Here is a 25146-nt window from a genome sequence, read left to right as displayed (position 1 = left end):
CACCCAACTTCTGTTGAGCTTCAATTGGCGGACAGATAGCCTAACATTCTCCTGCAAAATGTCTTGATAAACTTGGGAATTGGTTTTTATGTCGATGATAGCAAGCTGTCCAGGTGCTGAGGCAGCAAAGCAGCCCCAAACCATGATGCTCTCTCCACCATACTTTACAGTTGGGATGAGGTTTTGATGTTGTGCTGTGCATTTTTTTCTCCACAGATAGTGTTGTGTGTTCCTTGCAAATAACTCAACTGTAGTTTCATCTGTCCACAGAATATTTTGCCAGTAGCGCTGTAGAACATTGAGGTGCACTTTTGCAAACTTCAGACGTGCAGCAAGTCAGAGTCCTGACCTCAACCCGATTGAGATGCTGTGGCATGACCTCAAGAGAGCAGTTCACACCAGACATCCCAAGAATATTGCTGAACTGAAACAGTTTTGTGAAGAGGAATGGTCCAAAATCCTTCTGATCATTGTGCAGGTCTGATCCGCAACTACAGAAAACGTTTGGTTGAGGTTATTGCTGCCAAAGGAGGGTCAACCAGTTATTAAATCCAAGGGTTCATACACTTTTCCCACCCTGCACTGTGATTGTTTACACTGTGTGTTCAATAAAGACATGAAAATGTATAATTTGTGTGTGTTATTAGTTTAAGCAGACAGTGTTTGTCTATTGTTGTGACCTAGATGATCAAATTTTATGATCAATTTATGCAGAAATGCAGGTATTTCCAAAGGGTTCAAATACTTTTTCTTGCCACTGTATGTCAACACCATTGATACATTTTGTTGCTCAACAAACATCAACAACATCACAGATTGTTTAACGTAGAAATCTGCTGTTCAAACAATAAAGCATACACCCCACCACTGTTTCGGTAAACAGCTGAGGGATGGGGCTGGAGAAATGTAAACACTCAAAGTCATAGACAGAGCTATGGATGCAAGGACTGAACATCTATGATATCAAAAGGATAGTTTTAATCATGACATAGTGTTTGTTTACAATTACATTGTTTACAAGCTTATATTTTGGGTTCTGATGGGGTAAGACAGTTGAACTAAGATCATGAGGCATGTGTAAGTAATATTCGTCAAGAATCAATGGCTATACATCATGAATTTAAAAGTTAAAAAATTGATGTAGAAATCACAGACTGACTCTTTAATTTACAAGCGCATTTACGGCAACTTTGAGAAAAAACACTTTATATCGGAGATGGCTATGCATATTAATGACATGAGGCTAGTAGGATATGGTCTCTCTCCATTGAATACAAGCGGTTGACGTCAACGACCCTCGTCGAATATTCAAAACTAGATAACAATATTAAGATGTATGCACCAATCCAAAGAAAGGATAGGCGGGAGCTAGACAACCTGACTTGTTGCTTTGTGTACAACGACTCCCATCGTTAGGGCGGAGAGACATGTATTTTGTCAGTTTATCCATAATCGTTGGTGATTCATCGTATGCCACCATTCACCTGTACAGGTGGCCTAACTTGAATTTGGAATGGATGAAAACCTGAAGTTGGTCAACACCAATGACTGTCAACACCTTACACAAGGCACTTCTGTGCATGCGCAGTTACACAGTTTGATCACTTCCTATCTTGCTGCACTCGGCTCCCTCCTCTCCCGGTCAAACATTTTGCTATTTCAAACACAAACAGACTAGCTATATTTTTCTGAATATTCTCTTCACTGATGAAGAATGGCGGGTAGTTTTGGAAAGATCATCGTTGGCGTGTATGTTGAAATAAAGAGAAGCGATGGTAAGTTCTCAGGTCTCGATACATTTTGCTCGCTGGGAGTTGTTGGGGAAGCTTTTGTGTTGCTGTGGTGAACACACAGCAACGGTAGACGCCGAGACTGAGGCAGTTGCAAAGTTGGGGTGGTTTTATTGAGTAGCTAGCTAACGTTAGTCAACTTAGCTAGCCTAACTTTAACTAACGTTAGCTCACGAGCCAGCTAACGTTACTAGACAACCAATGCACATTAATAACCTATTAGCTCATGTGTATGCGTATCAATTAAACTAGCATGTGTTGTTATAGCAGCCTAACTTGGCTAACGATATTGTTGCCGTAGTTATGTCTGTAAGTTACCAAATTAGTTAAAGTTAGCAGCTTATTGCTAGCTAAAGGCCCTGCCGCGGATGTAACTAAAGGTTACGGTAGCTATGCATTTTAACGCTAGTCTGGTCAACTTTACTAGTTAACGTAGCTAACGTTAGTTAAGTTAACTAACTTACTTGGCATGTACCTACATGGTTGGCTAGTTATTGTATATATAGTAATGTTCTCTATCAGTGTGTCATAGCTAGCATAACTAGCTAAGTTACATAGAGGTCTGTTGGTGGGTATAACGGTAATCAACTGGGGTTTTGTCTAGGTAGCAGATTCTAACGTGCTAACGTAATGTGAGGCTCCACATTTAGCTGTTACAGGTTAGGTACTGTTTGGTACTGTTAGCTATCACAGATCATTTTCGACCAACCTTAACTTGGCAATACTAACGTTAAGCCGACTTTGAAGACAACCTGTGTCTTCTAAACGTCCATGTCTAGTTGCAGGGGGTTCGTTTGAATTTAGAAAATGTTACATTATTAAATTAAATCAATGTTTTGCTCCATGAAGTAATCCAACAATGTGTACGTAAGGTTGGTCGACAATTCTGTGCTACGCCAAGCAATATTGTTAGATATCTATCTACAGTAATAACACTGTTCAGCCAGCTGGAAAAGAGTAAGTTAATGATCTGACAAGGCGATACTTTTAATTAATTGTTGGGCAAGTACTATTGATGGTCTAGCCATATCATGTATATAGATTTATAGATGTTAGCTAGTACGCAAGCAATTGTCATAAAAAGATCATCTTGACAACCAGTCAGGTGGAATCATTATTTTTCTGTCAAATCCAGAGGACAAGGAGACTTGCTGTTTTATATATGAAGACCAACTTGATCTGGTAACATGGAGTAGGTTTGCAGTGAAACCAAGATGAGCTTGAGATGTCATGGGAAGAGAAAGAGGCTGTTATTTTGATTTGTCTTGTCTGAATGCCAGCTTCATTCTAGCATCTCCATAATGTAAATTGTACTGTGGTGATTACAGGCAGCCAAATCTGAGTAAAGACTCATGAGGCTCCTCCTGGGCTGAGGTGTAAGCACAGCAACACGCAGTAACCACCATATCCCTTCCGATTACTACAAACTCCGGATAAAGAGGGTTGTGGTTTATTGTGAATTAGACTGTCGTGGTTTACTTTGGTGTTCATCTATAATGGTGTGCATTATTCTTGAGCACATCATAGCTAGGTCTAGGCCCCCGGCTTGAATGGGAAGTGAGTATTATCTAGCCTAGCATACATACCATAGGCAGGCTGACTGGTGTGGCATGGTGAGTAGGGATTGCCCTCTCTGTGGTGGTCGTGGGGGGTTGGCGGCTGGCGAAGCCCGATTCAGCCCGATTCAACCTGTTAACAACCACCCCATCTGTTGTAGGCAGCTCTCTGGAATATGCCAGGAGGACTCTCCTCTCTCGATCACTAGGCCTACCATTAGCAAGGCAGTGATGGGCTCTGAGTGTGTGTTCACACATGGTCCCTTTCAGACAATTTTTGTGAACTCAGTTCGCTTAATTGTTTGTGCATTGTGAACACTCCAAAGGAACTCAGACCCCTCCAAAAGAGACCCAAACTGATTGTCAAGGATGCACAGAAATTTCAAAATGTGTTGAGTTTTGTACTGACATGATGTAAAGATTATTTATTTGCAATATGTGATCTTTAGGCTAAGAGGTTCATACGCTGTTTATTCGATCATGGGGTTTGAATAGTGTGAGTAGACATATTTTGTGGGAGTCATAACATAGAGTACAAAATCAAGGTCCTTTCTATCCGGCTTCCTTGGGACATCCCAACTCTGACCTTACCCCATTGAAGTTGACATTTTAAAATGGTTGGGGTAGGGGTTAGGATTTAGGTTTTAGATGTCCCAAGGATCCCTGATAGCATTGATTTTGTGGTTAGTGCCATCTCTTAAAGGGGCGGTAGCCTACATTGAGTGTACAATTGTATTATTTAATTTGCCTGATTCTTCTGCTATTTATTCTGTTACCAATGATATTTACATGTTAATATTATCGTGTTCTAATTATTACGTCTAATCTTTTAACTAAATGCAATCTATTATCTTCCAAAATGTAAGTAGGTATATCTAGATAACATGATCTGGTAGAATGGCTTCTCCTGCATTTTGTAAAAATCCAGAGTGCATTGTGTGAATGTTGGAAAAAGATCTTGGTTCCTTTCTAAATATGGCAATGTGACTGTAGAGAGGACTCGGACCACAAAATAGGTGAAGTGAACTGGCAAAAGAGCTGAGTCCTCATTCAAAGGCAAGGGCAATGTGAATACAAAGAGAGTTGAATTATTTCGCTTTTCTTTATCCCGGAGTTCACTTTAAAAAGGCCTGAGATAGGGGAGTGTATCTGAAAACAGGCTCGGATTAAACACTCAACCACAAAATACTGCTTACTGCCATAATGATAGCTGACTATCAATTTGACTCTTCTTACCATCCTAAATGATGTTTACATTACAGTCCAGTCTACTAGTATTTTAACTGAGCAGGGTGTATCAGACACCAGCATAACTTTTAATCCCAGCCTGGACAGGAAAAACTTTGGTCATTTTTCAATGGGATAAGAGATATTTAATCTTCACCATGGATTTTCTACTCTATTCTACCCATTTCTGCATGAAATTATCCCCATTCATTGTCTTTCAAAGTAGATGGATTCCTCATTTTGGAACAAGGGAATGCTTAGCAGTCAGTAAAGTAAGGATTGTGGAATTCTTCCCCTTTGATGTCATGATGACAGATTCTGATTCTGACAGTCTTTGTTATGGGAGTGAAACTAATGTGTTCAGGGCTTTGTTCCTCCTGCTAAGCAGTGTAACCCCCCCTTAAACATATGGGTGGTGTCAACACACCCACTCAGCCAGGTTTCAGCACTAAAGTGGGCCAAAATGGTAAACAATGCAGCCAGTCTCATCTCTACTCTTTAAGGCACCCGCATGCTTCCCATCAAACAGTTTGGAACAGTTAGCATATTTGGTGATGTTTTTGTTGGTTCTGGTGTTCGGCAAGGGTTTTTTCAGCTCTTCGTGCACAAATAATTTTTACTCGAGGCAAGCCAAAGTCCAAGTCCCTTCATCTGTGATTGGTCAACAGGAGGGATATTTCATAAATTCTTTTGTACATTTACCCCATTTTCTTCCCAATTTCGTGATAGCCAGTTGTTAGTTACAGTCTCGTCCCATCGCTGCAACACCCCTATGGACTCGGGAGAGGCGAAGGTCGAGAGCCATGCGTCCTCCAAAACACGACCCTGCCAAGCCGCACTGCTTCTTGACACACTGCTCGCTTAACCCGGAAGCCAGCCACACCAATGTGTTAGAGGAAACACTGTCCAGCTGGCGACCGAAGTCAGCTTGCAGGCGCCCGGCCCGCCACAAGGAGTCGCTAGTGCGCGATGGGACAAGGAAATCCCGGCTGGCCAACCCCTCCCCTAACCCGGACGACTCTGGGCCAATTATGCGCCGCATCATGGGTCTCCTGGTCACGGCCAGCTGTAACACAGCATGGGATCGAACCCCGGATCTGTAGTGACGAAGTGCCTTAGACCGCTGCGCCACTCGGGAGGCAACAGAAGGGATATTTCAATGAGAAGACGACTCGTTTTCATGCACATTTTCTCACCTGAGAAATACTGAACATAACATCTTAGATGCAAAATTGCGCAACTAAGATCTCCTCGGCAAAAGCGTCAACATTTCTGACAGATTTCTTGAGTTATCTTAGATTAATTGTGATTTTTTTGAGGAAGTGTATACTGGCTACGGCGTCTCAGGATGGACAAACAGTACTATTGCCACTTTTTTTCAAGCGAAAGTCTTTTAAGGGAGTATGCGAGCACACTTGTTTGGTTCGCCTAGCCAAGTTTGGCAACTTGCCAGCCGAACTGAAGCATGCTGACACCTTTAGGCCCCATTTTAGGTCTGTTTTCAGGCAGTTGGGGTGACAGCAGTATTATTCTCTCTTTCAATATGCTACTTTACAATTGTGTCCATCAGGAATAGAGGAGTCATGTGATTGAGCTGCATTGTACTGTACTGTATCATCATCTAACTGGAAGAACTGAAAATATGGATATGCGAGTCCATAGACTACACTGTAACAGGTTAAACTGGCCTCTCTGCATGATGCAACCAGCTTCCAGGTGTGTTCTTGGAGCTGGTGGTATAGGGCGGACCGCATGCTCCATTCGCGGCGAACATGGTCTAGGCTGTTTGTCACATTTCACCCCACAGTATTTAGGCTAATCCGTTCCCCCTAGTCAGTGACTGAGGTTCTTTCTGAATGTGACACTGTGTCCTTTGCAGCTTACCCGGGGTTCTGTCTCTGTCATCGTCATGCCTTGGAAGGCTCTGCTGTGTCTGTTGACATTATGACCGAAGTAGAGTAGAGACCCAAGGAAAACTTAGCCAATGTACTGTTGCAACTTGCAACAAAGCAAGCAGATGCAATTTACTTCCTTCAGCCCTGTGTTGTCAGTTAATGACCTTTGGAATAGAGGTAAGAGCCAGAGTATGGCACTGCAGTCAGTGCACACGGACAGGGTACCATTCAATGGTCTGTTGATATGTTTACAGCTGAACATGGTGAACTGGATGTATTCTATACAGTGCTTTCAGAAAGTATTCATACCCTCATTCAGGTCCGAAAAGTAAATTTCTGGCAAAATATGTATAGTAAGTTTCATTCAAATCAAAAGGGGTGCGGTCAAAACTTCTTGTCACTCAATCTTTGGTATGTTCTCCCAGCAAGACAGTCTGTATAGCCTCTGGTCAATGTGGACCTGTTTTACTGTGACTAGTGACTACTAGACTCTTGATACGCCTGCTGGCTGTTGCCCATGCTCCCTTCAATCAGGGCGAGTTGGTGGTTTCTGTTCCTAATGTGTGTGTCCTCGTCAAATCCTTTTGAAAACTGGGCTCTGTCACCTTTCATGTGTCCCTTCTCTTAATATAACGCTGTCTGTCTGAGGTCGGGTGTCTACAGTCTCGCCTTTTGTTGCCAGGGTAGCTTGGCAACCAACCTGATGATCCAGCATGGGATTTAACAGCCTGCTACCTGGCTCTGGTCCAGCTCTACCGTACAGATCTCTGGAGAAACAGCTGTCAGAATTCCCCCCCCCCCCCCCCCCCCACACACACACACAGTCTATGTAGCTTGTCCAAGCAAGACACTAACTAAATGGGGCTAAGAAAATCAAGACTGCATGACATTGTAACCGGTGTGAAAAGTCTAGCTAGTTAGCAGTGCGTGCTAGTAATTTTTCAATCAGTGACGTCACTCGCTCTGAGACCTTGAAGTAGTTGTTTACCTTGCTCTGCAAGGGCAGCGTCTTTTGTGGCGCAATATGTAGTGATGCTTCGTGGGAAGCAGTTTGATATGTTCAGAGGGTCCCTAGTTCTAGCCCAGGTTGGGTCAAGGAAAGTGACGGAAGTGACACAGTTACACCATGGCATTCAGGCTATTCCACTTCAGCAAGTTGTATTTCTTCAGGTAGTAGTGCATAGGCCCACACAGAAACACACCAGTTGGACCTAATCCCTCTTGACCAGAAGTATGTTTGTCTAGAGCAGATATCACATTTTATTTGTCACATGCGCCGAATACAACAGGTGTGGACTTTACTGTGAAATGCTTAGTTTAAAAGTACGAAAAATTACACAAAATAAAAATAACGAGGCTATATACAGTGCTGTGGAAAAGTATTTGCCGCCTTCCTGATTTCTTATTTTTTTGCACATTTGTCACACTTAAATGTTTCAGGTCATCAAACAAATTTAAATATTACACAAAGATAACCCAAGTAAACACAACATGCAGTTGTGATGATTTTATTTATTAACCTCTCTAGGGTATGTGGGACGGTAGCGTCTCACCTCGTCAACAGCCAGTGAAACTGCAGGGCGCCAATTTCAAAACAACAAATCCCATAATTAAAATTCCCCAAACATACAAGTATTTTACACCATTTTAAAGATACACTTGTTGTAAATCCAGCCACCGTGTCCGATTTTCAAAAAGGCTTTACGACGAAAGCACACCAAACGATTATATTAGGTCAGAGCCAAGTGACAGAAAAACACAGCCATTTGTCCAGCCAAAGAGAAGATTCACAAAAAGCAGAAATAGAGAAAATGAATCACTAACCTTTGATCTTCATCAGATGACACTCATAGCACTTCATGTTACACAATACATGTATGTTTTGTTCGGTTGAGTTTATATTTATATCCAAAAATCAGAGTTTACATTGGCGCGTTATGTTCAGTAGTTCCAAAACATCCGGTGATTTTGCAGAGAGCCTCATCAATTTACAGAAATACTCATAATAAAGATTGCTAAAAGATACAACTGTTATGCATGGAATTTTAGATCCACTTCTCCTTAATGCAACCACTGTGTCAGATTTCAATTTTTTTTTACGGAAAAAGCACACCATGCAATAATCTGAGTACAGCGCTCAGAGACCAACACAACCCAAAGAGATATCCGCCATGTTGTGTAGTCAGATGTCAGAATAGCATTATAAATATTCACTTACCTTTAATGATCTTCATCAGAATGCACTCCCAGGAATCAATAAATGTTTGTTTTGTTCGATGAAGTCCATAATTTGTCCAAATACATCATTTTTGTTAGCGCGTTTAGCCCAGTAATCAAAATTCATGAGGCGCGATCACTAGGTGCAGACAAAGTCAAAAAGTTCCGTTACAGTCCGTAGAAACATGTCAAACGACGTATAGAATCAATCTTTAGGATGTTTGACGTAAATCTTCAATAATGTTCCAACCGGAGAATTCCTTTGTCTTCAGAAATGCAACTCTCTCACGTGAACTCGCCTGGTCAGCTCGTGGCTCTCTGGCAGACCTCTGACTCATTCCCCTCTCATTCGCCCCCACTTCACAGTAGAAGCCTCAAACAAGGTTCTAAAGACTGTTGACATCTAGTGGAAGCCTAAGGAAGTGCAATATGACCCCATTTTCACTGTATCTTGGATAAGCAAAGAGTTGAAAAACTACAAACCTCAGATTTCCCACTTCCTGGTTGGATTTTTTCTCGGGTGTTTGCCTGCCATATGAGTTCTGTTATACTCATAGACATCATTCAAACAGTTTTATAAACTTCAGAGTGTTTTCTATCCAAATCTACTAATAATATGCATATCCTAGCATCTGGGCCTGAGTAGCAGGCAGTTTACTCTGGGCATGCTTTTCATCCGGACGTGAAAATACTGCCCCCTACCCAAGAGAGGTTAAGGGAAAAAAGCTATCCGAAACCTTCATGGCCCTATGTGAAAAAGTAATTCCCCTCTAAACCTAATAACTGGTTGTGCCACCCTCAGCAGCAACAACTGCAATCAAGCGTTTGCGATAACTGGCAATGAGTCTTTCACGTCGCTGGGGAGGAATTTTGGCCTATTCTTCTTTGCAGAATTGTTTTAATTCAGCCACATTGGAGGATTTTCGAGCATGAGCCGCCTTTTAAGGTCACGCCACAGCATCTCAATCGGATTCAAGTCCGGACTTTGACTAGACCACTCCAAAACCTTCATTTTGTTTTTATTAAGACATTGAGGTGGACTTGCTGGTGTGTTTTTGGATCATTGTCCTGTGGCAGAACCCACGTGCGCTTCAGCTTGAGGTCACGAACTGATGGCCGGACATTCTCTTTCAGGATTTTTTGTTCGAGAGCAGAATTCATGGTTCCATCAATCACAGCAAGTCGTCCAGGTCCTAAAGCAGCCCCAGACCATCACACTACCACCACCATATTTGACTGTTGGTATGATGTTCTTTTTCTGAAATGCTGTTACTTTTATGCCAGATGTAACGAGACACACACCTTCCAAAAAGTTCAACTTTTGTCTCGTCAGTCCACAGAATATTTTCCCAAAAGTTTTGGGGATCATCAAGATGTGATACGAGCCTTTAGGTGGTTCTTGGTCAGCAGTGGTTTTCGCCATGGATGCCATTTTTGCCCAGTCTTTCTTATGGTTGAGTTATGAACACTGATCTTAACTGAGGCAAGTGAGGCCTGCAGTTCTTTAGATGTTGTTGTGGGTTCTTTTGTGACCTTTTGGATGAGTTGTCGCTGCGCTCTTGGGGTAATTTTGGTAGGCCGGCCACTCCTGGGAAGGTTCACCACCACTGTTCCAAATTTTCTCCATTTGTGGATAAAGGCTCTCACCATGGTTCGCTTGAGTCCCAAAGCTTTAGAAATGGCTTTGTAACCCTTTCCAGACTGACAGATGTCAATTACTTTGTTTCTCATCTGTTCCTGAATTTCTTTGGATCGCGGCATGATGTCTTGCTTTTTGAGATCTTTTGGCCTACTTCACTTTGTCACATTTAAGTGATTTCTTGACTCAACAGGTCTGGCAGTAATCAGGCCTGGGTGTGGCTATTGAAATAGAACTCAGCTTTCCAAAAATTGTGATTAACTTCTTCTGGCTGCAAGCCCGGAGCCGGGCACAATATGACAACAGCCACTTCAAGTGCAGGGCACGAAATTCAAAATATATTTTTTAGAAATATTTAACTTTCACACATTAACAAGTCCAATACAGCATATGAAAGATAAACATCTTGTGAATCCAGCCAATATGTCCGATTTTTAAAATGTTTTACAGCGAAAACACCACGTATATTTATGTTAGCTCACCACCAAATACAAAAAAGGACAGACATTTTTCACAGCACAGGTAGCATGCACAAAGCCAACCTAATTAACCAAGAACCAACCAAACTAACCAAGAAACAACTTCATCAGATGACAGTCTTATAACATGTTATTCAATAAATCTATGTTTTGTTTGAAAAATGTGCATATTTGAGCTATAAATCAGTTTTACATTGCAGCTACCATCACAGCTACCGTCAGAAATGGCACCGAAGCAGCCAGAGTAATTAGACACCAACGTCAAATACCTAAATACTCATCATAAAACATTTCTGAAAAATACATGGTGTACAGCAAATGAAAGACAGGCATCTTGTGATTCCAGCCAATATTTCCGAGTTCTTAAGTGTTTTACAGCGAAAACACAATATAGCATTATATTAGCTTACCACAATAGCCAGAAACACAAGCCATTTCCCAGCATCAAAAGTTAGCGATCGTAACAAACCAGCAAAAGATATATAATTTTTGACTAACCTTGATAAGCTTCATCAGATGACAGTCCTATAACATCAGGTTATACATACACTCATGTTTTGTTTGAAAATGTGCATATTTAGAGCTGAAATCAGTGGTTATACATTGTGCTAACGTAGCATCTTTTTCCCACAACGTCCGGATATTTTTCTGACACTTTTTCTGACACACATATTCTGACCAAATAACTATTCATAAACATAACTAAAAAATACATGTTGTATAGGAAATTATAGGTACACTAGTTCTTAATGCAATCGCCGTGTTAGAATTCTAAAAATAACTTCATTACGATATGCAGTTTACGTTATGGCGAGAGCGTGCCCAAAACCTGGCCGCAAACTACTAGTTCACATGTACGACAGATATATGAAATAACATCATAAAATGGGTCCTACTTTTGCTGATCTTCCATCAGAATGTTGTACAAGGGGTCCTTTGTCCAGAACAATCGTTGTTTGGTTTTAGAACGGCCTTTTTCCCCTCTCGATTTAGTAAGCACACTTGCCAAGTGGCGCGAATCTCTCCATCGTCAACAAACTCAGAGAACGGAACACGGCAAAACTCCCGAAAAAATTTCAATAATCTGATTAAACTATATTGAAAAAACATACTTTACGATGATATTGTCACATGTATCAAATAAAATCAAAGCCGGAGATATTAGTCGTCCATAACGACAGCTTATCAGAAGGCAAATCCAGGTCCCTTCACGCGCTCTCCAGAAAACAGGAAACTGGTGACACGTCATGCCGAAAGCTATTATGCGACCCCAGATCAAGTTACACACTCCATTTCTTCTCTCACTGCCTGTCGACATCTAGTGGAAGACGTATGAAGTGCATCTAAACTAATAAATATCAAGGACTTTAATAGGCACGCCCTAGAACAGTGCATCAATTTCAGATTTTCCACTTCCTGTCAGGAAGTTTGCTGCAAAAGGAGTTCTGTTTTACTCACAGATATAATTCAAACGGTTTTAGAAACTAGAGAGTGTTTTCTATCCAATAGTAATAATAATATGCATATTGTACGAGCAAGAATTGAGTACGAGGCCGTTTGAAATGGGCACCTTTTATCCGGCTACTCAATACTGCCCCTGCAGCCCAAACAGGTTAACCACAGTACATTCATGATTTAACAAGGGGGGGCAATTACATTGTCACATAGGGCCATGAAGTTTCGTATAGCTTTTTTCCGTTAATAAATAAAATGATCACTTAAACTGCATTTTGTGTTTACTTTGGTTATCTTTGTGTAATATAAAAATTTGTTTGATCTGAAACATTTAAGTGTGACAAATGTGCAAAAAAATAAGAAACCAGGAAGGGGGCAAATACTTTTTCACAGCACTGTACAAGGAGCACCGGTACCGAGTCCGGGTACGAGGGAATTTGTACATGTAGTTAGGGGTAAATGTGACCTGTCAATCAGGATAGATAATAAACAGAGTAGCAGCAGCGTATGTAGTTTGTGAAAGTGTGTATGTGTGGCATCAATATGCGTTTGTGTGTGTGTGTTGGAGTGTCAGTGTAGTATGTGTGTGTAGAGTCCAGTGAGTATTCATAGACCAGTGCAAAAAAAGAAAAGGGGGTCAATGCAAATAGTCCAGGTTTTCACTTGATCAACTGTTCAGCAGTCTTATGGCTTGAGGGTAGAAGCTGTTCAGGAGCATTTTGATCCCAGACTTGGCACTCTGGTACCCTTTGCCGTGCGGTAGCAGAGACAACAGTATGATTTGGGTGGCTGTAGTCTTTGACAATGTTGAGGGCCTTCCTCTGACGCCACCTGGTATTTATTTAACCTTTATTTAACTAGGCAAGTCAGATAAGAACTAATTGTTATTTTACAATGACGGCCTACCCCAGCTAAACCCTCCCCTAACCTGGATGACGATGTGTCAATTGTGCGCCGCCCTATGGGACTCCCAATCACGGCCAGTTTTGATACAGCCCGGGATCAAACCAGGGTCTGTAGTGACTCCTCTAGCACTGAGATGCACTGCCTTAGACCACTGCGCCACTCGGGAGCCTGGACGTCAAAGTAGAGGTCCTTGATGGCAGGGAGCCCAGCCCCAGTGATGTACTGGGTCGTACGCACTACCCTCTGTAGCACCTCGCGGACGGATGCCAGGCAGTTGCCATATCAAGCGACGTTGCAGCCAGTTAAGATGCTCTCAATGGTGCAGCTGTAGAATTTTTTTTAAGGAGCTGCGGGCACATACCAAATCTTTTCAGCCTACTGAACGGGAAGAGGCATTGCGCCCTCTTCACAACTGTGTTGGTGTGTATGGACCATGATAGGTCCTTAGTGATGGTGACACCGAGGAACTTGAAGCTCGCGACACGCTCCATAGCCCCCTCGGCCCTCCTTTTCCTGTAGTCCACGATCAGCTCCTTTGTCTTGATGATTTTGAGGGAGAGGTTGTTGTTTGAGGGAGAGGTCTCCTTCCTCCCTATAGGCTGTCTCATTGTCGTCGGTGATCAGGCCTACCACCGTCGCGTCGTCGGTAAACTTAATGATGGTGTTGGAGTCGCACGTGAACAGGAAGTACAGGTGGGGACTAAGCACGCACCCCTGAGGCGCCTCCGTGTTGATGGTCAGCATGGCAGATGTGCTGTTGCCTACCCTCACCACCTGGGTGCGGCCCGTCAGGAAGTCCAGGATCCGGTTGCGGAGGGAGAGGAGAGCAAGACATGATGATGATGATGGTGAACTGACGTGCATAACTTCCTACGGTCTTATGATGCGGACATCTGACCACGTGTTCCACATTTAACTTGCCTCCTCTCAGCCAGTGGGATGTAGGCTGTTTTACATCATTGACACTTACTACCTATGGGTCTCACGTGCCATTGATATGAAAGAGTCAACTCAGATCTTTGCAATGATAGTCAGCCAAAGGGTTTCCTTATTCTCTTACTGAGTCGTTTATTTAGCCTACGCTGTGCTTGTGCTGAAGTAGAATCATTGCACGGGTAGAACCCACCAGAGAACATTCAGAAGACTTAGTCATAGAGCTCAGGGCTCTAAATAATGAATACCGGAACATGTCGTCGTCCCGAACAGAGTGAGCAGGGAATGTTGTCAGGGACCAGGGTTAGGCCCTCACCAAGGCATGGTGGAGGGAGCAGTAAGCTTGCTGGTGATTATGGAGCAGGCTAAGCTCATGCTGCCTGTGTCGTGTGTATTTAGACCAGCAGCTGGGAGGGAGGACAGGGAAAGGGTGACTGATTTCATCATGGTCCCTGATCGGTACTAAATAAAAATGCATAATTATGGATATGAATGTCATTCTGTTCATGGTGACCTAAATCCTAAAGGTACACGTGTATAAATATGCAATATCCTTCTTTGCATATTTGTGTATTATTCTACACACTGGCTATTATTTTTTTATGACCTCTGCCCCCAAACAAGACTAATTTTGGTTGAACCAGACCAAATCTGAACCAATCATAGATGTCTATGTTTCACAAGTTTGGACATCAAAGTAGAGTTCAGTGTAAAAACAAAAGGGGTAAATTCAGTGACAAATTTGTTTTAATCACTTAATAAATCATAAACAAAATTGATATCAGTAAAAAATAACTTATTGATAGGTTAACTTGTTACTTCTGTGAACTTTCATTTTCCTCCACGAGGGAGAGAAATTAGACTATGTGGGTTTTTGTTAACTTTGGGCTAGGCGTGCCGCTAGCGACCCACCTCGACAACATCCAGTGAATTTGCAGAAAGCCAAATTCAAATTACAAAGATAGTAATAATAAACATTCATGAAAATACAGGTTATACTTCAGTTAAAAGATTAACTTCTTGTTAATCCAGCCGCTTTGTCAGATTTGAAAAAGGCTTTACGGCGAAAGCATACCATGCGATTATCTGAGGACAGCGCCCCGCTTACTAAAGCATACAAACATTTTCCAACCAAGCAGAGGCGTCAGAAATAGCGATAAAATAAATCGCTCACCTTTGAAGATCTTCCTCTGTTGGCAATCCAAAGGGTCCCAGCTACACAATAAATTGTCGTTTTGTTCGATTAAAACTCAATTTTGTTGGCGTGTTTTGTTCAGTAATCCACTGGCTCAAAGGCGGTCAAAACATGCAGACGAATACATCCTAATAGTACCGGTAAAGTTCGTCGAACTATGTCAAACGATGTTTATAATTAATCCTCAGGTTGTCAATTATCTAAATAATTGATAATATTTCAACCGGACAATAGCGTATTCAATAGAATGGAAAAATAACGAAGAGCACACACAGTCACGCGCGCAAACCAGTACTGCATGATTCCATAGACCACTTACCAAAAGGCCTTATTCTTTGTTGTTTTTCAAAAAATAAGCCTGAAACCATGTCTGAAGACTGTTGACATCTAGTGGAAGCCATAGGAACTGCAATCTGGGCGCTAAACCCCTATATAGTCAATAGGCTTTCAATGGAAAACCACTCACATATAAAAAATCCAATTTCCTGGATGGATTTTCCTCGGGTTTTCGCCTGTCATATCAGTTCTGTTATACTCACAGACATTATTTTAACAGTTTTAGAAACTTCCGAGTGTTTTCTATCCAATTATATGCATATCCTAGCTTCTTGGCCTGATTAACAGGCAGTTTACTTTGGGCACGTTTGTCATCAAAACTTCAAAATACTGCCCCCTAGCCCAAAGAAGTTTTAACGGAATTTCAAAGCACAGGGCAATGTTTATTGAACTTACAGAAAACAAAATATGAGTGTTGATATTAGTTGGCAGGCGTCTTCAATATTGTGTGTTGATGTATTTCTAATAACCCTAAAAAATGTATATTAAGACTTTTTGGGTATCTGTTTGACCAGAAATCAAAGCCTTTTTTGTTTATTTCAAATGTTTATGATTTAAAATGGTTTAAAAATGTATATATACCTTAATTTCTGAAAAATAGACACCCAATTTGACATGCACCTATGAACCTCACATGTTGGTGCTCATGGATCATTTTACGTGAAAATTACCTTAGATAATGACCAACCACACATGCTTTCTGTTACAGGACGAATACACCAAGCCATGGTCACGTCGTTGAATGAAGACAATGAGAGCGTCACCGTGGAGTGGATAGAAAATGGAGACACAAAAGGGAAAGAGGTAAAGAAGCCTAGCTAGGGCCTCGCACCACAGCTGGCGTCCACTCAGCTCTTAGGCATTGAGCTCTATGAATAATGCATCTGAAGACATTGTAGAGCTTTGGAGATCAGTCTTCCTGCATGTTCTACAGTTCCGCCAGACATCACTCTCTGCCCTGAATATACATGAGTTCAGAGATCCTTACAGCAGTCATATTTCCTGAGCGTTGCTGTTGAATACAGATGTTTCTTGTCTTACTGCTCTGCTCCTCTGAGCTACACAGAGGCGCCTCCCTGCCCTCTATACACTGTAACATAGGCACATTCTTCACTTTCTAGCTCAGCTAACCAAACCATCAGTCCTCCTAACTTGCTATTATGAAAAATGTAATTAAACAATGCCTGTAATGCTTTCAGTTTGACTTTTGCTTTCAAAAGCAGCTCAAACATAGAGCATGTAAGAATGAACTTCATAGCTGTTGGTTATTTCCGTGCATTACAGAGAAATAATGCATACTCTAGATTGCCCTTTCAGCCAATCAGAAACGAATATTCAGCAGTGCCGTGGTATGATGTGTAAAGTATATTGTGTTAATTCTCCTGTTGAATATTGACACTGAAGAATATGGCTCGAAGGACAATTTAAAAGGGTGAAACCAGCTGGTGGTGGATTCCGCAGGAAGTTCCGGTGACATAGGTACAATTTCCTGTTAGAAGGTGTGGTAATGACCGTTAGGAGACAGAAAGTCGACACTTTCATTGCAACAACACACAGACAGACACACACACACCAGAAGGGTAAAGAGAATAGACTAGTGGAAATGTTGATAAATTACTGTGTGAGTTATCTACAATCACAGTAACACACTCTTCTCTCTGTCCAGATTGACTTGGAGAGTATATTTGCACTAAACCCAGACGTGGCCCCAGAAGAGGAGACTGCCCCCAGCCCAGAGACCCCGCCTCCACCAACGCCGACCTCTGTGAAGGTCAACAAGATCCCTAAGGTGAGCCCTGTTTTGTTTGTTTTTTGTTGTCTTCACCGCAGGGTGAAGTCTGCTTGTGCAGTGAGTGTCCTCAGTGGCAGAAGAACCACTGAACAGAACAATGGAAGCTCCAGTAATAAGAAGTCATCTGATTCTCAGTATTTGTCCATTTTTATAACCCTTATTTTGCAGTCATGCGAGTTAGAAGTGTTCAACTCTTCAGGCTTGTGTTCTAGCAAGCTCGGTGAAATCTCTCTTGTAAGCCATGATTACTGTTTATCCTCATGTACTTCAATTATTTTTGTCAATGTGTTTATCTTACCTCCATCTTTTTTCTTTCTTTCAGAACCGACGAACAATAGCACCCACTAAGAATGACACTCCTTCCAGGGATAACAGAGGTGTTCTGAGTGACCATTGACAGTTTTTCTTTTATTTGTCTTGGGTGCCATGTTTGATGTGTATAATATAACTCTAACCTCTGACCTCTGTGTTGTTGTGCTGGGTTCCACAGTGGTGTCGACCAGGGCCAGACCAGCTCAGCCCCAGCAGCTAGAGCCTGCTCCCCCTCCCCCCGTCCAGCAGGCAGCCCAGCCCACACAGGCCCAGACAGCCCAACAGTTAGCCAACGGTAGGAACTACCTACATCAATTTATGGAGGATTTACATTTTGAGTTATTTAGTCTTTGCAAAAACGGAATGTTCTGTCATTTTCACCCTCTTAAACAAGCACTGGGAATTTTTTTTGTTATTTCATGTGTCGTGTGTATGTTATAGAATTTTACCAAAAGACTTGATGTTCCTGAATTTCTAAGTTTTGTCGATCATATGTGTATCACAGAAGCGTCAATGCATCAGCTAACAAGAAAGGAGTTTGGACAGCTTTGTATGTATCAACTCTCCCAACCCCAATGGTTTATGTTGTCGTGGAACCCTTCCGCTTGCCTCTGGAGAACCTGTAGTTTGTGATTATTACTCACCTTAAAGGCTTCCGCTATATTCAAAGCAGTAATAGGAAAGTATAAATGTAATTCAGCCAGCAGACAGGCTTTCTGGATTTACAGCAGAAGAACACTGATTATAGCGCTGCTATGTTCCCCTTCAGAATGCCACTGAGTCTCTCTCTCTCTCTCTCACACACACACACACACACACACACACACACACACACACACACACACACACACACGGGCTTGTGGTAATGGGTGGAATGGTATCACATACATGGTTTGTTACCATTCCATTTGCTTTGTTCCAGCCATTATTATGAGCCGTCTTCCCCTCAGCAGCCTCCACTGATACATACAGTGCTTTCAGAAAGTATTTATTTCACATTTTGTTACAGCCTGAATTAAAAATGTATTACATCTTTTCTTCTCACCCATCTACACACACAGTACTCTATAATGGCAAGGAGAAAACATGTTTTTAGAAAGGTTTGCAAATGTATTGAAAACTAAATACAGATATCTAATTTATTCACACTCCTTAGTCAATACATGTTAGAATCACTATATCAAGGCCACTCAGGAACATTCAATGTCGTCTTGGTAAGCAACTCCAGTGTATATTTGGCCTAGTGTTTTAGGTTACTGTCCTGCTGAAAGCTGGGTTTGTCTCCAGTGTCTGTTGGCAGGCAGTCTGAACACCAGGTTTTTCTCTAGGCTTTTGCCTGTGCTTAGCTCTATTCCCTTTTTATCCTAAAAAAACCCTGGTCCTTGCCAGTCACATCAGTGATGTGTTGGATTTTCACCAAACATAATGCGTTGTATTCAGGACATAAAGCTACATTCTTTGCCACCTTTTCTTTGTTGCATTTTGGGAATATTTTTTAAATTCTGTATATACTTCCTTTTCACTTGATTTAGTATTGTAGAGTAACTACAATGTTGTTAATCCATCCTCAGGAGAAAACTATCACAGCCGTTAAACTGTAGTTGTCTTAAAGTCACCATTGGCCTCATCTACCAATAGGTGCCCCTTTGCGAGGCATCGGAAACCTCCCTGGTCTTTGGTTGAATCTGTGTTTGAAATTCACTGCTCGACTGAGGAACCTTACAGATAATTTTGTGTGGGGTACAACGATGCGGTAGTCCTTCAAAAATCATTTCGAACACTATTATTGCACACAGAGTGTGTCCATGCAACTTATGTGACTTGTTAAGCACATTTTTACTCCTGAACTTATTTAGGCATGCCATAACAAAGGGGTTGAATACTTAATGACTTAAGACATTTCAGCTTTTCATTTTGATTTTTTTGATTTTGATTTTAAACACGGCCATTATGGGGTATTGTGTGTAGGCCATTGACACATTTCAATTAAACAATTTAAAATGAATTCTGTAACACAGCAAAATGTGGGAAAAGTAAAGGGGTGTGAGTACTCTCTGAAGGCATTGTACGTACAGGACCAGTCAAAAGTTTGGACACCTACTCATTCAAAGTTTCTCTATTTTTTACTATTTTCTACATTGTAGAATAAAAGTGAAGACATCAAAACTATGAAATAACACATATGGAATCATGTAGTAACCAAAAAAAAGTGTTAAGCAAATCAAAAAGTATTTTATATTTGAGATTCTTCAAAGTAGCCACGCTTTGCCTTGACAGCTTTGCACACACTTGGCATTCTAGTTTTGATGTCTTCACTATTATTCTACAATGTAGAAAATAGTAAAAAAATAAAGACAAACCCTTGAAAGAGTAGGTGTGTCCAAACGTTTGACTGGTACTGTACGTACAGTGCATTGGGAAAGTATTCAGCCCCCTTGTCTTTTTCCACATTTTGTTACGTTACAGCCGTATTCTAAAATGGATTAAATACATGTTTTTCCTTATCAATCTACACACAATACCCCATAATGACAAATCAAAAACAGGTTGTTAGGATTTTTGAAAATGTATTACAAATAATTCAGAGCCTTTGCTATGAGACTCAAAATTGAGCTCAGGTACATCCTGTTTCCATTGATCATCCTCTACGGACAATTCCTTCGACCTCATGGCTTGGTTTTTGCTCTGACATGCACTGTCAACAGGTGGGACCTTTTTATATGGACAGGTGTGTGCCTTTCCAAATCATGTCCATTCAATTGAATTTACCACAGGTGTACTCCAAGTTGTAGAAACATCTCAAGGATGATCAATGGAAACAGGATGTACCTGAGCTCAATTTCAAGTCTCATAGCAAAGAGTCTGAATACTTTTGTAAATAATTCTAAAACCCTGTTTTTGCTTCGTCATTATGGGCTATTGTGTGTAGATTGATGAGGGGGAAAAAACGATGTCATCCATTTTAGAATAAGGCTGTAACAAAATGTGGGAAAAGTCAAGGGGTCTGAATACCTTCCGAATACACTGCACATGAACACACACACAGTAGCCTTTGACACTGCAGTTTTCGCCTCAGTAGGACCTAGCAGAAACAATTGTATTTTTAATTTCCTTCCACTCCCCCTTTGTGTGGTAATCTGCCACCACCAGTGGAATCAGAGACAAAGACAATCTCGTAGCGCTCTCTCAATCCTGTTCCCGCCGGCCTGCCTAGCCTGTCTCTGACCTGGCCCTGCTCCCCCAGATTACTGCAGATTATTAATCTTTGCTCTCTGCTTTGAATGACAAGCCTGCAGGCGTTCGGATGGGCTGTATGCTGGAGGAATGGTTGCAGTGGTGCTCAGCCGGATATCTTTGGGTCTGGTGGAATCAGAAGGGATTACTGACCCTAATTTTATACTGTCCTCTTTTCTTAATCTGATGTGGGTGTTCAAGTGATGAATTGGGTTTCTAAATTGTAATAATCATATTGGGTGTTTCTGTGTGTTTAAGAGTCAAACTAATGTGAGGGGGGGATTTATAGAACTTTTGAGGAACCTGGAATGAAAGTCCCCTATGTACTCATGTCTCTGCTTTCCCTAGTTAAGAAGCAGCGTTTGACTATTGTTGTGTCAGTGGTTGGTCAATCAAGGAGAGCTCTGTACTAGTGTAATAGTATAGTAATGTGAAGGGTTAGCAGGGAGCTGCAGGATCCGTCATAAAGCCCTTTAGAGATGCAGAGTTTGTGAGAGCTGGAGGCGGTGTGTGTAGAGCTGCTGTCCCCCTGGGTGCTAGCTAGGCCCAGTCCCACAGCCAGACACCACTCTGTCTGAACAGCCCTAGAGTTAAGGGAAACGCCAGAAGATGGCGAGAGGAAGAGATCCCTTTCAGATAGGCTGAGGGTGTGTATGTTCTGTGAAAGGCAGCATTTGTGACGGCCTTTCCTGTTCCTTTTGCCTGTGTCTTCTGTTCCTCTGTGGCAGCGAGGAGGAAGTCCAACTGTGTGAAGGAAGTGGAGAAACTGCAGGAGAAGAGGGAGAGACGACGGATACAGCAACAGGAGCTGAGAGAGAAGAAAGCACAGGTACAGGGGGAATCCTCCGGCTATCCTCTGACCCCCTCCCTCCATATCTTCCTCGAATACCTTTTTTATTTTATAAAATGAGAGAATTGGCTCACTTATTTAACCTCTCTATAGCCATGTTAGTCGTTGAAAACATTGTCTTTGGTGGTTACTTGAAAAATGAATGAACGCATACATTGAACAGTATCTTAACTCTTCCCGTGTCAGGAGGTGGACACCACCGTCCCGAACTATGAGATCCTGTATATGATCAGAGACTTCCGTGCCAGTCTGGACTACCGGCCGCTGTCCACCGCGGACCTGGTGGGTACAGACAACACTCTGCTCTCTCTCTGTCCAAATAGAGGATAACCCACAACGGCCTGATCAATTTGCGTTTTTATTTTTGTCAGATTGAAGAGCACAGAATATGTGTTTGTGTGAGGAAACGTCCACTCAACAAGAAAGGTAAGGAGGACTACCTTCACATCAAACAGAGCCTTCAGTCATAGATGAGGAAGGGATCATGAGTTTCCCTACAATGAGCCTTTGGACGGTCCGAATCTGTCATATTCAGGTATTTCCTTATGGCCCGCGCTCAGGGAAACGATCTTCTTTTGTATCCTTTCGTTAACATGGCCGTGTGTGTTCCAGAGCTGACTATAAGGGACCTGGATGTGATCACCATCCCCAGTAAGGATGTGGTGATGGTCCATGAGCCCAAGCAGAAGGTGGACCTGACACGCTACCTGGAGAACCAGACCTTCCGCTTCGACTACGCCTTCGATGACAGCACCACTAATGAAATGGTTTACAGGTCAGACAGAGAGCGGGCGGTTGTTGCAGTAAAACAACTGTTTTGTTTGACTTGTGCTAATGTATGTTTTTACTGGAATTCAGTCCAGTAGGAATGCTTGCTTTGGATTATTGTGTGTGTGTGTGTATAGAAAGTATTTTGATGGTGTGTGTTTGTTAGGGTGTTTTAGATGGAATGTGTTCAAGTGTGTGTTTTGCTAGACAGTGTGTTTTCACACGTACACTGATGAGTGGATGTGTGTGTGTGTGTTTCCCTTACAGGTTTACTGCCAGGCCCCTGGTGGAGACTATCTTTGAGAGGGGCATGGCCACGTGCTTCGCCTATGGACAGACTGGTAGTGGCAAAACACATGTGAGCCAGACACACACACACACACACACACACACCAGCCTCCTCATTTTACTTTTACATTTTAGTCATTTAGCAGACGCTCTTATCCAGAGCGACTTACAGTAGAGTGCATACATTTTTATTACATTTTACATACTGAGACAAGGATATCCCTACCGGCCAAACCCTCCCTAACCCGGACGACGCTATGCCAATTGTGCGTCGCCCCACGGACCTCCCGGTTGCGGCCGGCTGCGACAGAGCCTGGGCGCGAACCCAGAGACTCTGGTGGCGCAGCTAGCACTGCGATGCAGTGCCCTAGACCACTGCGCCACCCGGGAGGTCGGTCCTCATCTCGGCTGCTGATTCGTGCCAGTTATTTCAGCACTCAATTAACAATAACATACATCAGCGACATCTAAGTTCAGTGTGTACAAGCGTTGTTGCATTTCCATTTCTTAAAGGCCTAGACATTTTTTATTCATCTTTCAACCCACAAGCAGAACTGTGAATATTGAGGTCTTTGTTTTTCAGACTATGGGTGGAGATTTTTCTGGAAAGAACCAGGATTGTTCGAAAGGAATTTACGCATTAGCAGGCAAGTGATTCTTAGTGGACTATTATGAGGTTTAGTGGTGTACTGCTCAGATCCTATTAAAATGGTAAAACTCTTTATTTCCCCTTTGTCCTCATTCAGCTCGGGATGTGTTTGTCATGTTGAAGAAACCCTGCTACAGGAAGTTAGATCTTCAGGTGTACGCAACTTTCTTTGAAATCTACAGTGGAAAGGCAAGTGATTTAATGACTTGTTTATTGAGCATCAACTTGTGGTTGTAGGTGTTTCACCCGGACTGTAATGAGAAGGTATGTGTATTGATCCAGTGGGTGGTTATGTCGACAGAGTGACAGACTAGTTTTGTGTTAAGTTGACCGTGTGTGGTTGTGTTGTGGTCTTAGGCGTTTGACCTGACTGTGGCTGTATTGTGGTTGTGTAGTTATTTGATCTGATGGTTGTATTAAACGTGTGTAGTTGCAGGTGTTGGAGGATGGTTGTCATCTGTTCACCTGTGTGTGTGTGTGTGTGTGTGTGTGTGGGGTTGTGTAGGTCTTACGGGTGTTTGACCTGTTGAACCATAAAGCCAAGCTGAGTGTATTGGAAGATGTTAAGTCTGTGGTTGTGTTGTGGTCCGGTCCTATAGGTGTTTGACCTGCTGAACGGTAAGGCTAAGCTCCGGGTGTTGGAAGATGGGAAGCAGCAGGTGCAGGTGGTGGGGCTGCATGAGAGAGACGTCAAATGCACAGAGGACGTTCTCAAACTCATAGAAGTGGGCAACGGCTGCAGGTATTTGTGGCAACATCCCAGAGTTGCCCTAAACATTGATCTTTAAAGTGTTATTGTGCATTACATTTAAACTCTCTCTGTCTCTCTCGGTCTCTCTCTCTCTCTCTCTCGGTCTCTCTCTCTGTCTCTCTCCATTTCTGTGTCCCATATTCTCAGAACGTCAGGTCAGACCTCGGCCAACGCCCACTCGTCCCGTAGCCATGCAGTGTTCCAGATCATTCTAAGAAGGAAGGGGAAGATGCACGGCAAGTTCTCCCTGATCGACCTGGCGGGGAATGAGAGGGGTGCCGACACGTCCAGCGCTGACCGCCAGACACGCCTGGAGGGAGCCGAGATCAACAAGAGCCTGCTGGCACTAAAGGTCAGAAGGGAGAGGTCAGCGGGAGCTGCAGAGGAATCTGACAGAGAGAGCCCAAATTGACCAGTTTATTAGGTACACCCATCTAGTAACGGCTTTGCCCCCCCCCCCCCCTTTCCAGAACAGCCTGAATTCTCCAGGGCATGGAAATGTTGCTCAATTCGTATCAAGGGACCTAACGTGTGCCAGGAAAACATTCCCCATACCTTTACATGACTCAACAGGAACCGGGATTTGTCGGACCAGGCAATGTTTTTCCACTCCTCAATTGTCCAGTGTTTGATCTTATTTTTAGCTGATAGGAGTGGAACCCGGTTTTGTCGTCTGCTGCAATCGGCCATCCGTGACAAGGACTGACGAGTTGTGTGTTCAGAGATATCGTTCTGCACACCACTGTTGTAATGCGCTGTTATTTGCCTGTTTGTGGCCCGCTTGTTGGATTGCACGATTCTTCTTGGATGGTTTTTGTTTGTTGCACCATTCTGGGTAAACCCTGGACACTGTTGTGTGTGAAAAGCCCAGGAG

At 42.5% G+C, this 25146-nt stretch overlaps 1 protein-coding gene across 2 annotated transcripts in view; it reads left to right on the top strand.

Annotated features, from left to right (window-relative positions):
- Positions 1 to 1611: 1611 nt before the first annotated feature.
- LOC120030855 (kinesin-like protein KIF2A) overlaps positions 1612 to 25146 on the top strand; it is a 34792-nt gene continuing 11257 nt past the window's right edge. For both annotated transcript variants that reach the window (XM_038976446.1, XM_038976381.1), the window contains exons 1-14: positions 1612 to 1775; positions 16338 to 16432; positions 17295 to 17417; positions 17743 to 17797; positions 17911 to 18027; positions 21695 to 21795; positions 22003 to 22098; positions 22188 to 22242; positions 22429 to 22591; positions 22852 to 22942; positions 23456 to 23519; positions 23619 to 23710; positions 24121 to 24263; positions 24420 to 24624. In XM_038976446.1, coding sequence (XP_038832374.1) covers positions 1715 to 1775; positions 16338 to 16432; positions 17295 to 17417; positions 17743 to 17797; positions 17911 to 18027; positions 21695 to 21795; positions 22003 to 22098; positions 22188 to 22242; positions 22429 to 22591; positions 22852 to 22942; positions 23456 to 23519; positions 23619 to 23710; positions 24121 to 24263; positions 24420 to 24624 — 1461 coding nt within the window. In that variant the 5' untranslated portion in view covers positions 1612 to 1714. The remainder of the gene's footprint in view (positions 1776 to 16337; positions 16433 to 17294; positions 17418 to 17742; positions 17798 to 17910; positions 18028 to 21694; positions 21796 to 22002; positions 22099 to 22187; positions 22243 to 22428; positions 22592 to 22851; positions 22943 to 23455; positions 23520 to 23618; positions 23711 to 24120; positions 24264 to 24419; positions 24625 to 25146) is intronic.

This window comes from Salvelinus namaycush, chromosome 1, assembly GCF_016432855.1.
Source record: "Salvelinus namaycush isolate Seneca chromosome 1, SaNama_1.0, whole genome shotgun sequence".
In the NCBI taxonomy this organism is placed as follows: Eukaryota; Metazoa; Chordata; class Actinopteri; order Salmoniformes; family Salmonidae; genus Salvelinus; species Salvelinus namaycush.
This window is presented reverse-complemented; position numbering and strand designations above follow the sequence as displayed.